At 49.7% G+C, this 15,709-nt stretch overlaps 1 protein-coding gene across 18 annotated transcripts in view; it reads right to left on the bottom strand.

Annotated features, from left to right (window-relative positions):
• Positions 1-2,181: 2,181 nt before the first annotated feature.
• The window catches only part of JAKMIP3 (Janus kinase and microtubule interacting protein 3), a 41,654-nt gene continuing 28,126 nt past the window's right edge, over positions 2,182-15,709 (bottom strand). For 8 of the 18 annotated variants that reach the window (XM_054382617.1, XM_054382623.1, XM_054382622.1 and 5 more), the window contains 8 exons: positions 12,157-12,255; positions 12,014-12,067; positions 8,398-8,463; positions 7,113-7,181; positions 6,728-6,805; positions 4,378-4,581; positions 3,144-3,209; positions 2,182-2,232 (listed from right to left, as the gene is read on the bottom strand). In XM_054382617.1, the coding sequence (XP_054238592.1) occupies positions 2,182-2,232; positions 3,144-3,209; positions 4,378-4,581; positions 6,728-6,805; positions 7,113-7,181; positions 8,398-8,463; positions 12,014-12,067; positions 12,157-12,255 (687 nt within the window). Of the gene's footprint in view, positions 2,233-3,143; positions 3,210-4,377; positions 4,582-6,727; positions 6,806-7,112; positions 7,182-8,397; positions 8,464-12,007; positions 12,068-12,156; positions 12,256-15,709 lie in introns of all 18 variants that reach the window. The other 10 variants (XM_054382616.1, XM_054382620.1, XM_054382618.1 and 7 more) reach the window with 4 other exon arrangements.

The following is a 15,709-nucleotide window of genomic DNA, read 5'->3' as shown; positions in this document are numbered from 1 at the left end:
GCTGCAAACAGGAACTTTCTCCTGATGTTGCCCAGCAACCCCGTATTTGTGACCTGGCTGCATCTGCTGAGTCCCATGGGGGGTTTCTTCTGGATTTTCCTTTTTTTCCAGAGGACCTATTTTCCTTCCTGGCTCCTGTGCTGGCCCCCTGGGCTTGGGCTCTTGTGCTCCTTTGCCTGAAGGTGGTAACATCTCTTCCCCCTTGCTGCCTCCTCCAGCCCAGGATGATGTGGTTTATGTTCACTCTTTTCCAGCTCAAACTTTCTTGCTGGGACAGTGTGAAGTTTTTGGGCATCACCCAGGGGCAGCAAATGATGAACTGTTGTGCTGTTTTGCTCATCCTGCCGTGGGCCATGGTCTACTGAAAACTCCAAAAATTCTAGAGCTTGATGTCCTTCGTGTTCATCGTGTCCTTCATATTCTTCATGTCCTTGACAGCTCCATGTCCTTCATAGCTTCATGAAGTGTTCAAGAAATGTGTGGACGTGGCACTTTAGGACATGGTTTAATGGCCATGGTGCTGTTGTGCTGATGGTTGGACTCAGTGATCTTAGGGGTCTTCTCCAACCCAAACAATTCTATGATTCTATGTTCTCAAGCTCAAGCTGTGGGTTGTTCCACAAACCACAGGACATACCCTGTGTTATGAGGAAATACCTTGGGACAATCAACTTCACCTTCACTCACATCAGTCTTTCCATGAGTTACTCCTCTGGAACTCTTCTCAAAATCAGCTTCTTCTTCCAAGACAGATGCTGAAGTAGCTATGAATAACAAACATCAATGCACGACACACAAACCAGGACATGGTCACTTCTACAGAGAAGCAGTTGACTGCCTGCTTAGCAGGGAACCAAAATCTATTCAGTTGATCTGAATGAAGGTATCGCTCCTGAGGCAGAGCTGAGCTACTCCCAGCAGCAGAGCCAGGACCCCAGGAAGGAGCCTGTGGCTGTAGGAGAGGGAAAGGTTGTTTTTGGCTTTCTTCTTCTTCTTCTTCATGGTTGGTGTAGTTCTGGCTTTTCAAAGCCCTCAGTCTGAGGTGCCAGAGGCACAGATGTCACCTGGGCAGAACCTGCCACCTACCCCAGTTCATCTGCAATCTGAAAGGGCCACAGAGATTGCACTTGCCAATGCCAGGAGCAAAATGAGAGAGAGATTTGGGGGTTCTGAGATGGCAAAGTCTCTTTTTCTGGCTGGGAAGCCAATGCTGTCTTCTTGCAGCAGCAGCAGAAGCTGTTGTAGCTTCCTCCGAAGGCTGAAACAAGAGAAGAAATGAAAACATCAAAGAAAAGTTAGTCTGGGCCAAAGCACCATCTGTGAAATTTCTCTAAGGGTTAGGTCTGTCAGTGTCTGTTGGATCTGTACAACAAAGGATTTGTGTGATGTTCTGCTGGGACTGACCCAGTGGGGAACGTTCCCCTCAGTGCCACCTGTGATGTGGCAACTTCTGCTGCCTCTGGGAGCACAGGCTGGCAATGGATCCCCTATGGACCTGGGAAAAAAGGGGTGTAGGTAATATCTAAGGGTCCTGTGCCATGGAGCTTGGAGAAACAGACATTCATGTGTGACATATTCCTCCTAAACCATTCTGGCTGCACAGCTTGAAGGCAGCAGAAGGCCAGGCTGGATGGGGCCTTGAGCAGCCTGGTCCAGTGGAAGGCATCCCTGCCCACGGCAGGGGCTGGAACTAGATGACCTTTAAGGTCCCTTCCAACCCAAACCATTCTATGATTCTGATGTAAGAGGTTGAGCGTGGCTGTGAGCACATCAGAGCCCCCAGCAGTGCAGGGAGAAGGGCACTGGATTCCACATGGATATCCAGGAAGAATCAGCAGGAACAACCCCCTGATGCAGTTAGGGGAACAAGCACAGTCTGGGTGTCCACATTGGGTTGAAGCTCCTTTGCTTTTAACCCTGCTGTGGCTTTCTCTTTCCTTCTCTTCCCTCTGGAGAAAGACATTCCATTCAAAGGTCTTCAGCTTGCTGCTGCCCAGCTTTCACATTTTTATCAAGGCTTTAGAGGTTTCAGTTTTAGGGTTGTCTGGGGGCACCCAGGATACCCCTACCAGTACTGCCAGAGCAACTCTGAGTAGCCAGGGGAAGGCTCTGATGCTTCACAAGAAGAAGAGGAGACCAGAGGCGATCTGAGGGCTTACCTTTTGCATGTGGCCTGAAGGGCTATGACCAAAGAATGAAAGCTAAAGAGAAAAATAAAAACAAAAATAAAAACTGAAAAGGGGAGGGAGAAGAGGAAAAAATGGAAGAGAAGAAAGAGAATCAGAGTTTACAGTGTGTTCAGCTGAGAAACAAGCTGTGCTTACAGACAGGGCACAACAAAAGTCACAGTTGAAAAGAAACATGAAGTGTGAAGTAAGCTCTGAGGCCTTGGAGCTTGACTCAGCCAGAGCCTCTCTGTCCCTCAGATCGATGAGAGTCATCTCCTGCCCCAGCAGAGCCCGGCCCAGCCACAGCCAAGGGCTTGGGAAAAACAGGGAGGAAACAAAATGAGCTGAATTCTTCTGATACCTCAAAAAACCCATCCCAAACTCAACACTGCTAAGGTTTGGGGTCAGTCTGAGGTGAAAATCCAGCTCAGCCTCTGCTCTGACTTAACAAACTCTGCGATGGCAAGGTCAGTGCAAAGAGAGAGTTTCAGATGAGGACAATTTGAGGGTAAAACTCAAGAGTCATGGCTTGACTGGAGGCAGCTTGATGACAATAACCATGGTGACAGTGACTACTGTGGTGGCAGGTGAGGAAAGGACAAAGAGCCTCCTTCTCCTCATTCCCTCTGGATAAGGCTGGTCAGTGCAGTGCTGGAGACGGGAGGGAGGGAGAAAAGATCCTGGCTCCTTCGCCAGAGCATATCTTGACCTCATCTCTCCGTCCCTCCCTTCCCAGGGCAGACAGACCCCTACACCCCTGCTGAGCCCCGAGGTTTGGGCTGTGCTGAAGGAAAACAGAGTGGATTTAAGGTGGAAACCTTTCCTTCTCCAGGGGAATAATACAAATGCAGAAGGGTCTCCTGGAGCACTCTCATGTTAGCTCTTGCACCACCACCAGAGTGTGTTCTGAGCCAGGGTGACATGGACAGATGGTGATGTGCATGTACAACAACTGTTTCATCTGCATTACCTTACCTTTTCCTCTAACTCTTTTATTTGTCTTTTTTGGCCTTCAATTCTTTCTTCTAGCTCTTTAATTCTCTGTCAGATGTCAAATAAAAACACATTTATTAACCAACCAAACACAGAGGCACCCAGCAGACATGTTACTGTGGGAGAGACAAACTGCATGTGCTGTGCTTCTCAAAAGATGACTTGGGGGTTCAAATTGTGAAGGAGTCCTCTGGGAATGTCACTATGTGTTGTTAAGACAGAAGGACATGATGGGTGCCATTCAGAGGGACCTGGGCAGGCTGGAGAAGTTGAGGGTTGAGGAGAATCTCATGAGGTTTGGTAAGGTGAACTGCACCAAGGTCAGGACAATCCTCGATACCACTACAGGCTGGGGGATGATGAGATTGAGAGCAGCCCTGCAGAAAAGGACTTGGGGGTGCTGGTGGATGAGAAGCAGGACATGAGCCAGCAATGGGCACCTGCAGCCCAGCAGGCCAGTGGCATCCTGGGCTGCATCAAAAGCAGTGTGGCCAGCAGACAGAGGGAGGTGATTCTGCCATTCTGCTCTGCTCTGGTGAGACCTCACCTGGAGTACTGTGCCCAGCTATGGGACCCCCAACACAAGAGAGACATGGACCTGATGAAGCAGGTCCAAAGCAGGGCCACAAAGATCATCAGAGGGCTGGAGCACCTCTCCTACAAAGACCGGCTGAGAGAGTTGGGGCTGTTCAGCCTGGAGAAGGCTCCAAGGAGACCTTAGAGCTGCATTTCAATATCTGAAGGGGACCTACAGGAGGGCTGGGGAGGGACTCTTTAGAAGGGTTTGTGGTGATAGGATGAGGGGCAACAGTTTCAAACTGGAGCAGGGCAGATTTAGGTCGGTCACCAGGAAGAATTTCTTCACAATGAGAGTGGTGAGATACTGGAACAGGTTACCCTGAGAGGTGGTGGAAGCCCCATCCCTGGAGACATTCAAGGTCAAATTGATGTGGCCCTGGGCAGCCTGCTCTAGTTGGAGATGTCCCTGCTGAGTGCAGGGGAGTTGGACAAGATGCCCTTTGAGGGTCCCTTCCAACCTGATGCATCTGTGTGACTAATCCATTCAGATCACAGGAGTTATCCCAGGCACGTCCCAGCCTGGCCCCAGGACCAGCCATCTGTGTTTGGCTCCATGAGGAGGGGCTGGTGCTCACAAGTTTATCACTTTTCCAGCTGAGGGAGCATCCCACCCCACAGGCCCCCTGCCTGTGCCTACCTGCTGTGCATGCTGGATGAGCTCCATCCTTTCCCGCAGGATTTGGGCGTCCCTCTCTCGGAGCTCACTCATCACCTGCCTCTTCCATTGCTCTACAGCACTCTTCAGCTTCTCTTTCTCCTCTTCTGAAAGAAGTTCGGAAATTTTGGCTCCAGCTTCTTGCTGCAGGGCATCATAGAGCATGGCTTCTAATTCCAGAATTTGCTAATCAAAGACAATATGAGGCTGTCAGCTTGGCCTTGGCTCTGCTCCCAGCAGGAGTCTGGCAGGAGCTGAAAATCCTGCCCCAGTAAAGGGGGTGTGTGGAAGAGGGGTTGGGAAAGGAGCTTCCCACCAGGGCAGGGAAGGAAGCTCACACCCAAGGGAAAACACTTCAGGGGCTTTCATGCTGTGGGCTCTGAGCAGCACTGGGGTTGGGATCACCTCTGGCACAGCCCCAACTGCCACTGGTGCAGGGTAGGGGTGAGAAGGTCTCCCTTCTGGAGGTGAGGAGGAAAGGGAAATAAAAGGGAAAAAAAGAAATCTGAAAAAGGTAAAAAAGGAGAAGGGGTGAAAAAGGGAGGGAAAGGGGTGAAAAGGGGAGAGGGGAGAAAGAAAATGGATAAAGGGAAAAGAAAAACAGAAAAGGGGGAAAAAAGAGGGGAGGAAGGGAGAAAAGAGGGGGAAAGGGAAAAAGGGAGAAAAGGGAGGAAAAAAAAGGGGGGAAAGGGGAGGGGAAAAGGGGGCAACAGGGGAAAAAGGGGGCAAAAAGGGCGGGGGGGATAAAAAAAGGGGGAAACCCTGAGAAAATAGGGGAGGAAAAGGGGAGGAAAATAAGAAAAGGTTGAATAAAGAGTCACCCTGTGAGTCACAGAGATGTTCTGTCTCCATTTACCTGTCCCAGCTGCTCCCGCAGCAGAGGACACAGCACCAGCTCACCCTCCTGCCAGAGGGGAAGGACTCCCTGCTGTGTGCTTACAGTACTCAGCAACCACTATCTGAGAAGTCCTCATCTGAAGGTGCCTCCAGCACCTCCCCTGGCAGAGCTGCCAGCTCCAAAGGGCCTTCTGCTCCGTCTCTGGTAGCTGGGCTCTGCTCTTGCAGGTCTCAGGCTGCTGAGCCTTTGCTTCACTGCATCAGAGAACATCTCTGGCACACAGACAGATGTGTGTGTCCTCCAGATGTGCTGAGATATGGAGGTGTGGAGGACACGGACTGCCAGCACTTCCCCAAGGTCACCATGTCTGGCACCCTCCTAGGGAAGGTGACTTGGCCAGACAAGGTCTTCTGCTTCAAAGTTGCTCCTTTTGTGAAGATTGCTCCTTCACACAAGCTGAAATCTTTCCCAGCAACTTTGATACAGAGCAAGAGACAAAGCAGCAGCTGATGCCACCTTTCCACACCCCTGGTGGTGTCTCGAAGAGCTCTTTATAGCTTCAAGAGACCAGGACTGCAAAGTGTGTTTTGAAGCCTGGAGAGCTCTCCACGGCTTCAGAACAGGACTGCTGCAGTAGTGCAGCTTGAACCTCTAAGGCTGTTTGGAACTGTACTGGGTGAAAGCTCCACAAGAAGCACAAACTGCTCCAGGGCAAGCAGAACTGTGCTCAAGATTTAAATGAGCTGAAAGAATGAGATAAACTGACATGAAAATCTCTGTTGGTGTCTTCCATGAGTACCTATTGAACTTCCTCTGAAGGAAACCAGGCATCTGAGGGCTAAAGAGGTGGCTGAAGTGGGTTGGGATCAGCTAGTGATGAACCTGACCTAAAAGCAGTTTCACTTCAACTTCACAGAACCACAAAATGCCTCCAGCCTTTGTGCCTACAGAAGATGCAACCAAAGATCTAAGGAGATACCTGGGTCCAAATCTCTATTTTGGAAGGCAAAGAGAAGTTACCAAACCCATCACTTCCTTATCAGTCATTTATCAAAATATCTCCTATGTTAGAACTTGTGGGTTAATAAAGCAATATTTAGGTCTTAATCCTGCAAGGATAACGTCAACAAGAGGAGCTCCATCCACAGGGAACTCAATGGTAGCTTAGGGTATGGAGGACTTGTTGCCCAGGGAGGCTGTGGATGGCCCCTCCATGGAAGTGTTCAAGGCCAGGTTGGATGAGGCCTTGAGCAAACTGGTCTAGGGGAAGATGTCCTGGCCCATGTTCAGGGTGTTTGAAACTAGATGAGCTTTAAGGTCCCTTCCAACACAAACCATTCCATGAATCTAGGAAAATTCAGCCTGGTTAGTCCTTGGGTGAGTCCATGAGCAGTTCTGTCCACAGCAGAGTTGGTCTGACAAGATCAGACTACACTCATTACACAAGGTCACTGATCAAGGGGTCGTAACTCAGCCCAAACTGGGTCTCCTCACCTTGTGAGCTTTGTCCAAGGACTGCTTCCTGAAGTCCAGCTCCTCATCTAGGTAGCCCTTCTGCTTGCTGAACAGCTCCTGAGGACAGAAGGAAGAGGTTGGGCAGTGCAACAGCCACATCCCTGACCCACAGGCTGAGGCTAAACCATGTCCCTCAGCACCACATCTCTGCCTCTCTGAAACACCTCCAGGGATGGGGATTCAACCACCTCCCTGGGCAGCCTGGGAGAACTCTTTCACTCAAGAAGGGTTGCTCATCCAGGTAGCCCTTATGCTTGCTGAACAGCTCCTGAGGACACAAGGAAGAGCTGGGCAGTGCAGCAGCCACATCCCTGGCCCACAGCTCAGCCTCTTCCCCTGGTTCATCCACCCCATCCCTTGGTACCTTTTCATTCTCAAGGTCCAGCATCTTCTGCTGCAGTGCAGACTCGGTCACTTCTATCTGCTGGAGCCACTGTGCACAAAACAGAGGACAGTGCTTTAGCCTAGGAGCAGAGGCAACCCAGCCACAGTCAGCCTTCAGGGGACTTCCTGGAGGGTCAGCAGTAAATAAAAGGGGGGAACATTAACTCTGTTTTCACATTTTTTCTTTTATAGAGATATTGGTGATGGGAAAAAAGCACTGTGGCAAAGCCTGGTCAGGTACCTGTTCACGGAATCACACAATGGTTTTGGTTGGAAGAGATCCTTTCAGATCACAGAGCCCAACCATTCTCTGACTTTGCCAAGGCTGGGGCTAAACCACTTCCCTCTGCACCACATCTCTGCCTCTTTGAAACACCTCCAGGGATGGGGATTCAACCAGCTCCCTAGGGAATCTGAGCCAGTCTCTGAGAACCCTTTCAGTCAAGATATTTCTTCTAATCTCCAACCTAAACCTCCCCTGGTGCAACTCGAGGCCACTTCCTTTTGTTCTATACTGGTTCTGTGGGAGAAGAGCCCAACCCCTACCTCACTCCAACCTCCTGTCAGGGAGTTGTAGAGAGCCAGAAGGTCTCCCCTCAGCCTCCTTTTCTTCAGACTGAACAACCCCAGTTCCCTCAGCTGCTCCTCACAAATCTTGTGCCCTAGACCCTTCACTAGCTTTGCTGCCCTCCTCTGCACCTGCTCCAGCCCTCAATGTCCTTCTTGGAGTGAGGTCCCCAAAACTGAACTCAGAATTAGAGGTGTGGCCTCACCAGAGCCCAGTACAGGGGGGCAATCACTGTCCTTGTCCTGCTGGCCACACCATTGCTAATCCAGGCCAGGATGCTGGTGGCCTCCTTGGCTACCTGGGCACACACTGGCTCATCTGCAATCTGACCAACACCCCCAGGTCCTTTTCCACCAGGCAGTTTCCAGCCACTCTGGCCCCAGCCTGAAGCATTCACGAGGTGGTTGTGACCCAAGTGCAGGACCCAGCACTTGACCACGTTGAACCTCATCCCACTGGCCTTGGCCCATTGATCCAGCCTGGCCAGGTGCCTCTGTAAAGCCTTCCCAGCCTCCAGCAGATCCATGCTACCACCCAGCCTAGTGTCATCAATAAGCAATGTCTGTGTTGGCTTTAATTGGGCAGAACCTCAATGTAAGTGGACTTCCCTGTGAAGAACCACAGAGCTTTGTGATGAAGCTACATCACCAGCTGCTTCCACACCACACATTTACTGCTGAGTGATTATTGCTGTTACCTTTTCAGCCAAGGTGAGGACTGTCCTTGCTTGGATGACAACCACTTGCTCTTCATTGGTCAGGTTCTGCACCAAAAGCAGAGCATAATTACAACAAGTCCCAGTACCTCGTTAATTAATCCACTACCTGGGCCTGCTGTATCAAACAAATACAGAATTAATTACATAGGTTTGAGAAAGAAGAAACAAAGGTGAAGAAAATCAGCACTGCAACATGAGATTGATGTAACCATCCAAGCTGAAGTTATCATAGAATGGTCTGGGTTGGAAGGAACCTCCAAAGGTCATCCAGTCCAACCTCCTCTGCAGTCAGCAGAGACATCCTCAACTAGATCAGGAGGCCCAAAGCCTTGCTGAGCCTCACCTTGAATATCTCCAGGGATGGGGCCTCAACCACCTCCCTGGGCAAGTTAATTCATCTAAAATGCTCATATTTACCATAAAAAAAAGAAAAAGGATCTAATTTTCCCCACCAGGAATGAGCACCCAGTTGCACAAGACAAGCCCAAGCTGAGCATGATGTGCCCTTGAGAAGAGAGATGCAGCTCTAAGTCCTTAAGCTTGTTCCATGCACAGCAGGTTCATACAGTCCTGATTTTGTGCAGCCAAGCCATGGTTCTGGAGAACATTTGTGAAGGTGTTGGCCACTCAGTCCATGCTTGGGTGCTTCTTAAAAGAAAAAGAAAATAAAGCACTGAAGCTGTATTTTGCATTTCGCCCCAAAACTTGGTATTGCTCTGACCACATCTTACATAGAAGTGACTCCTAGTCTGGGACCTGCCTTTGTTCAGACCCAGAGCCATCAGCTCTGCTCCCACAGGGTTGGCTGGCAAGAAGGGTCACTATGGTGAAACTCAAACTGATGCACAAGGCTGGGAAAGTGCTGCCTGGCAGGGATGGAAGAAGACAGGAGCTGTGTTCAAGGCCAGGTTGGACAAGGCCTTGTGCAACCTGGTCTAGTGGAAGGTGTTCCTGCCCATGGCAGGGGGGTTGGAACTAGATGATCTTGAAGGTCCCCTCCAACCTAAACCATTCTAAGATTCTAAGACCCTTCCTGAGGACACCTGAAATTTGTCTCTTGCACAAGGAAGAGTAATTTTTCTTTAAAAAATGATCTGTCACACTGAAAATGAACCATCCCCACAGCACATTAACTGTGGTGCTTCCTCTTCTCCAAGTTGTCCCCAGCCTGCTTCTCCTGCCTGTGGGGAGTCAGAGAATCACAGAATTGTTTTGGTTGGAAGAGACCTTTAAGATCGTCAAGTCCAACCCTTAAGCCAGCACTGCCAGGTCACCACTAAACCATGGCCCTCAGCACCACATCTCCAAGGCTCTGAAATCCCTCCGAGGATGAGGACTCCACCACCACCCTGAGCAGCCTGGGCCAAGCCTTGACAACCCTTAAGTGGAAGAAATTGTTCCTCTTGTCCAGCTTAAACCTCCCCTGAGGCAACGTGAGGCCATTTCCTCTTTTTCTATTGCTTGTTCACTGGGAGGAGAGACCAATCCCTATTTGGCTCCCACCTCCTTTCAGGGAGTTGTAGAGAGCCAGAAGATCTCCCAAAGGAGGAAGAGGAGAGTATCTGTGCTCCTCAACCTCCTCTGTCCCTGTCCCCAGGGACCAGTGGGTAGGGAGGATGTATCCAACCCTTCTAATCTTGTTTCTGCTCTATGTAAAGGTTCTACTCTCCCAAAGGCTGACCTTACTCCAAGCAATATTTAACTTCTGAGAGTTCAGCAGGAAGCAGCTAGAAGCTGCTGGGGGGCTTTCTTGAAATGCAGGTGGGAAAATGCATGGACAAGGATGGAATCACTTGCACACAGGTGGGTTCCCTTTCCCAGCCTCCCTGAGAGTCAGATGTGACAATCTGCAGCCACAGGGCAGAGCCTGTGATGTGAAACATGAAAACAAGATAAAAACAAGTGACAGAACCATCTACACTTGGCTTGAAGCTATCTGAGGTGGGAAGTGGGACTTCCCTTTTGTGTCACATCTGGAAGTTGGTTGTTGGATATAACAAGCGAAAAAAAGCAGGAGGAAATAACATCATCAAGGAATGGATTGGGTTGGAAGGGACCTTAAAGATCATCTAGTTCCATCACCCCTGCCATGGGCAGGGATACCTTCCACTAGATCAGGTTGCTCAAGGCCTCCTCCAACCTGGCTTTGAACATCTCCAGGGAGGGAGCATCCACAACCTCCCTGACAACCTGTTTCAGTGTCTTAAAGAGACCATGAATATAAATAAAGAGGAAACAAATTGGAGCAGAAAACAGGAGAAAGATCTCTGTTTCTGTTCCTTTTTGTCTCCGAGTTGCCTGTTTGGGATGTTGTCCCAAAAATCTCTGTATGGGACTACCCTGATATTAATAATTAAATATTAATAACTGAATGCAAGATTACTTCAGGGATTAATGATCAATAAGTATTATCTTTCTACACATCAGCAGGGTCATTCATAGCTCATTGGTGATTAAAATTCCATCTTTCTGTTCTTCCATTCTTTGCACCCAGAAGGTTTTAGGACTCTTCCCACTGCTGGCAGTGTGACCATCATTAGCTGAGCAGTGGTGGAGCTCAGTAATGGTATCAATGTGTTTCAGGTCCTCCACTACCCCTTGCTTGATTTCATGGGGCAGAACATGTAGATGTCAGAAACCAGGGACAGTGAAGACATGATGACCTGACTGGTCTGGCTGGGGAGGTGCACAGGAGGTACTCCCAGGCTGCCCCATGGCTCCAGGGATGGCAGTTTGCTGGTAACCAAACTGCAGACAGGCAGAAGGCAGAGCTGGGGCAGCTCAGGTGAGGAGCTCTCAGAACCTTTCTGCAGACCTGATGGTGGAGGTGGTGTCTACCAGGAAGGTTCCCTCAGCAGCCAAAGGGTCTGTGAGACTCTGTGCTCTCCTCTGTCCCTCACAGCTCTGTGTCTCTGAGGTGACAGATGAGAGTACAGAACCAAAATATCCAAGACCTTACCTATCTTCTACAGATATGACTACCTCTGGGACTATTCAATTCCACTTGCTGAAGGAGAAACACCTTCTTATTTCTTATTATTTCTTTCTTCTTTTCATGATGCTGCTACAGAATCCCCAAATCCCAGCATAGTGGGGCTGGAAGGGACCTCTGGAGATGATCCAGTCCAATCCCTCTGTTACAGCAGAGTTACCCACAGCAGTTTGCCCAATATCATAACATCCAGGTGGATTTGGAAGCTCTCCAGAGAAGGACTTTTTGTTTCATCTCCTGGTTGCTACCAAAGGTTTGTGGGTTATTAGATGAAATCAAACCAGAAATGCAAAAGCAAAGCAAAGCAGAGTGAGCAAATAAAGATACCAGGTGTGAAGAGTGGGCAGGAAAAAAAACCCCAAACACCACAGTTTGGAAATATTTTCCAACTCATTGGCAAATCCAAAGCAATGCTGTGGGCCCATGATCCTGCAGAGGCTGTTAAGAAGACTTTGTCAAGCCAGAAGACACTTAGCTCATGGCCCAGCACTGGGAGCAGGGGCAGGCCAGGCTGTGCAGCAGCAACCCAAGGCTTTGCTTGCTTAAGAGGAGGACAAAGATGCACCAAAGCATGCACAATTGATTAAAGGAACATACACTTACGGCGTTATCCCCTAAAATGTCCAACTTTTTCATCAGCTCTGCTACTACTATGTCCTACCAAGAGAGAAAGGGAAAACCAGGAGTCAGAACAGAGGGTCTGGTTTGATCTGGGAACAGGGAAGTAGGAAACGAGAATCCCTTACTGTTACACCTTCTGCCTCGCAGTAGACTTGGAGAGGGCTTTTCCCCTCCGTGAAAGGACCGTGGTGGAAGTTGATGGCAGGAGATCGTCTTTCTCTCTCCTGAAACAACAAGAGTTGCTTGGTTACCCACCAGGGCTTACCCACCATGAGTTACTGACCATGGCTTACCCACCATGGCCTACCCACTATGGGTTACTGACCATGGCTTACCCACCATGAGTTACTGACCATGGCTTACCCACCATGGCTTACCCACTATGGGTTACTGACCATGGCTTACCCACCATGGCTTACCCACTATGGTTACTGACCATGGCTTACCCACCATGGCTTACCCACTATGGTTACTGACCATGGCTTACCCACCATGGCTTACCCACTATGGGTTATCCACTATGGGTTACCCACTATGAGTTTCTGACCATGGCTTACCCACCATGGCTTACCCACTATGGGTTACTGACCATGGCTTACCCACTATGGGTTATTGACCACTGCTTACTCACCATGGCTTACCCACTATGGGTTACTGACCATGGCTTACCCACCATGGCTTACCCACTATGGGTTACTGACCATGGCTTACCCACCATGGCTTACCCACTATGGGTTTCTGACCATGGCTTACCCACCATGGCTTACCCACTATAGGTTTCTGACCATTGCTTACCCACCATGGGTTATCCACTATGGGTTACTGACCATGGCTTACCCACTATGAGTTTCTGACCATGGCTTACCCACTATGAGTTACTGACCATGGCTTACCCACCATGGCTTACCCACTATGGGTTACTGACCATGGCTTACCCACTATGGGTTATTGACCACTGCTTACCCACCATGGCTTACCCACTATGGGTTACTGACCATGGCTTACCCACCATGGCTTACCCACTATGAGTTACTGACCATTGCTTACCCACCATGGCTTACCCACTATGAGTTACTGACCACTGCTTACCCACCATGGCTTAATCCACTATGGGTTACTGACCATGGCTTACCCACTATGGGTTATTGACCACTGCTTACCCACCATGGCTTACCCACTATGAGTTACTGACCACTGCTTACCCACCATGGCTTAATCCACTATGGGTTACTGACCATGGCTTACCCACTATGAGTTACTGACCACTGCTTACCCACCATGGCTTAATCCACTATGGGTTACTGACCATGGCTTACCCACTATGAGTTACTGACCACTGCTTACCCACCATGGCTTACCCACTATGGGTTACTGACCATGGCTTACCCACTATGAGTTACTGACCACTGCTTACCCACCATGGCTTAATCCACTATGGGTTACTGACCATGGCTTACCCACTATGAGTTACTGACCACTGCTTACCCACCATGGCTTAATCCACTATGGGTTACTGACCATGGCTTACACACTATGAGTTTCTGACCATGGCTTACCCACCATGGCTTACCCACCATGGCTTAATCCACTATGAGTTTCTGACCATTGCTTACCCACCATAGTTTATCCACTATGGGTTACTGACCATTGACTGCCCACCATGGCTTACCCACTATGGATTACTGACCATTGCTTACCCACCATGGCTTACCCACTATGGGTTACTGACCATGGCTTACCCACCATGGTTTATCCACTGTAAGTTACTGACCATTGCTTACCACCATGGTTTATCCACTATAAGTTACTGACCATTGCTTACCCACCATGGTCTATCCACTATGAGTTTCTGACCATTGCTTACCCACCATGGCTTACCCACTATGGGTTACTGACCATTGACTGCCCACCATGGCTTACCCACTATGGGTTACTGACCATTGACTGCCCACCATGGCTTACCCACTATGGGTTACTGACCATTGACTGCCCACCATGGCTTACCCACTATGGGTTACTGACCATTGACTGACCCACCATGGCTTACCCACTATGGGTTACTGACCATTGACTGCCCACCATGGCTTATCCACTATGGGTTACTGACCATTGACTGCCCACCATGGCTTATCCACTATGGGTTACTGACCACTGACTGCCCACCATGGCTTATCCACTATGTGTTAGCCTCCATGGGGTGCCCACCATGGCTTACACACCATGAGTATGGGTTTTAGAAGAGATACATTCACAGAATCATAGAATGGTCTGGGTTGGAAGGGACTTCCAGAGGCCATCTAGTCCAACCCTCTCTGCAGTTCGCAGGGGCATCCTCAACCAGATCAGGTTGCCCAGAGCCTTGTAGATGCTGACCTTAAATATCTCTAGGGATGGGGCCCCAACCACATCCCTGGGCAACCTGTTTCAGTGTTCCACCACCCTCATGGTAAAGATCTTGTTCCTAACATCCAATCTAAACCTGCTCTTCTCTAATTTGAAGCCATTGCTCCTTTGTCCTACCTCTACAGGCCTTTCTAAACAGTCTCTTTCCACTGTTCTTGTAGCCCTCTTCAGGTACTGGAAGGCTGCTATTAAGTCTCCATGGAGCTTCCTCTTCTCCAGGCTGAACACCCCTAGCTCCCTCAGCCTGACTTTGTAGCAGAGATGCTCCAACCTCCTGATCATTTTCATGTCCCTCCTCTGGACCATTTCCATCAGGTCCACGTCCTTTGTGCATTCAGGGCTCCAGAGCTGGACACAGTACTCCAGGTGAGGTCTCAGCAGAGCAGAGCAGAGTGGCAGAATCACCTCACTTGATCTGCTGGCAGTGCTGCTTTTGATGCAGCCTAAGATGCCATTGGCCTTCCGGGCTGCAAGCTTTCATAGAATGGTTTGGGTTGGAAGGGACATTAAAGATCAGCTAGTTCCAACCACCCTGCCATGGGCAGGGTCACCTTCCACTAGACCGAGTTGCTCAAGGCCTCATCTAGCCCTGCCTTGAACACCTCCAAGGAGGAAGCATCCACAACCTCCCTGGGCAACCTGTTCCAGTGTCTCCCCACCCTCACTGGAAACAATTTCTTCCTAATCTCCAGTCTAAATCTGCCTTCTTGCAGCTCAAAGCCATTGCTTCTCATTCTAGCACTACAAGCCCTGTAAAAAGTCCCTCCCCAGCTTCCCTGTAGCCCCCTTCAGGTACCAGAAGGCTGCTCTAAGGTCTCCTCAGAGCCTTCTCTTCTCCAGGCTGAACAGCCCCAGCTCTCTCAGCCTGTCCCCAGCAGGAGGTGTTCCAGCCCTCTGATCATCTTTCATGGCCTCCTCCGGACCCTCTCCAGGAGTTTGATGTCTGTGTTATGCTGGGGGTACCCAGAATGGGTATGGGTCACCCACTATGAAATTCTCCCCCCTCTACTCTTGTCTGGTGAGATCCCACCTGGGGCACCATGTCCATTTCTGGTGCACCCAACACAAGAAGGACATGGAATGTTTGGGGCAACCTGGTCTAGTGGATATCTTCAAGGTCCCTTCCAACCCAAACCATTCTGCTATGAATGGTCTCAGACTATGAAGTGTCTGAAAACCCTTTCAGCTGATCCACTGTGCCTTCTGTTCCCTAAGCAGTACCTGCATGTACAGAATCCATAGGCTCTTGGAAGCTGTGTCTGAAGTTCTCCACAG

The sequence above is a fragment of the Indicator indicator genome, chromosome 7, assembly GCF_027791375.1.
Source record: "Indicator indicator isolate 239-I01 chromosome 7, UM_Iind_1.1, whole genome shotgun sequence".
Lineage (NCBI taxonomy): Eukaryota > Metazoa > Chordata > Aves > Piciformes > Indicatoridae > Indicator > Indicator indicator.
The sequence above is the reverse complement of the archived record's forward strand: the minus strand, read 5'-3'. Positions and strand labels throughout refer to the sequence as shown.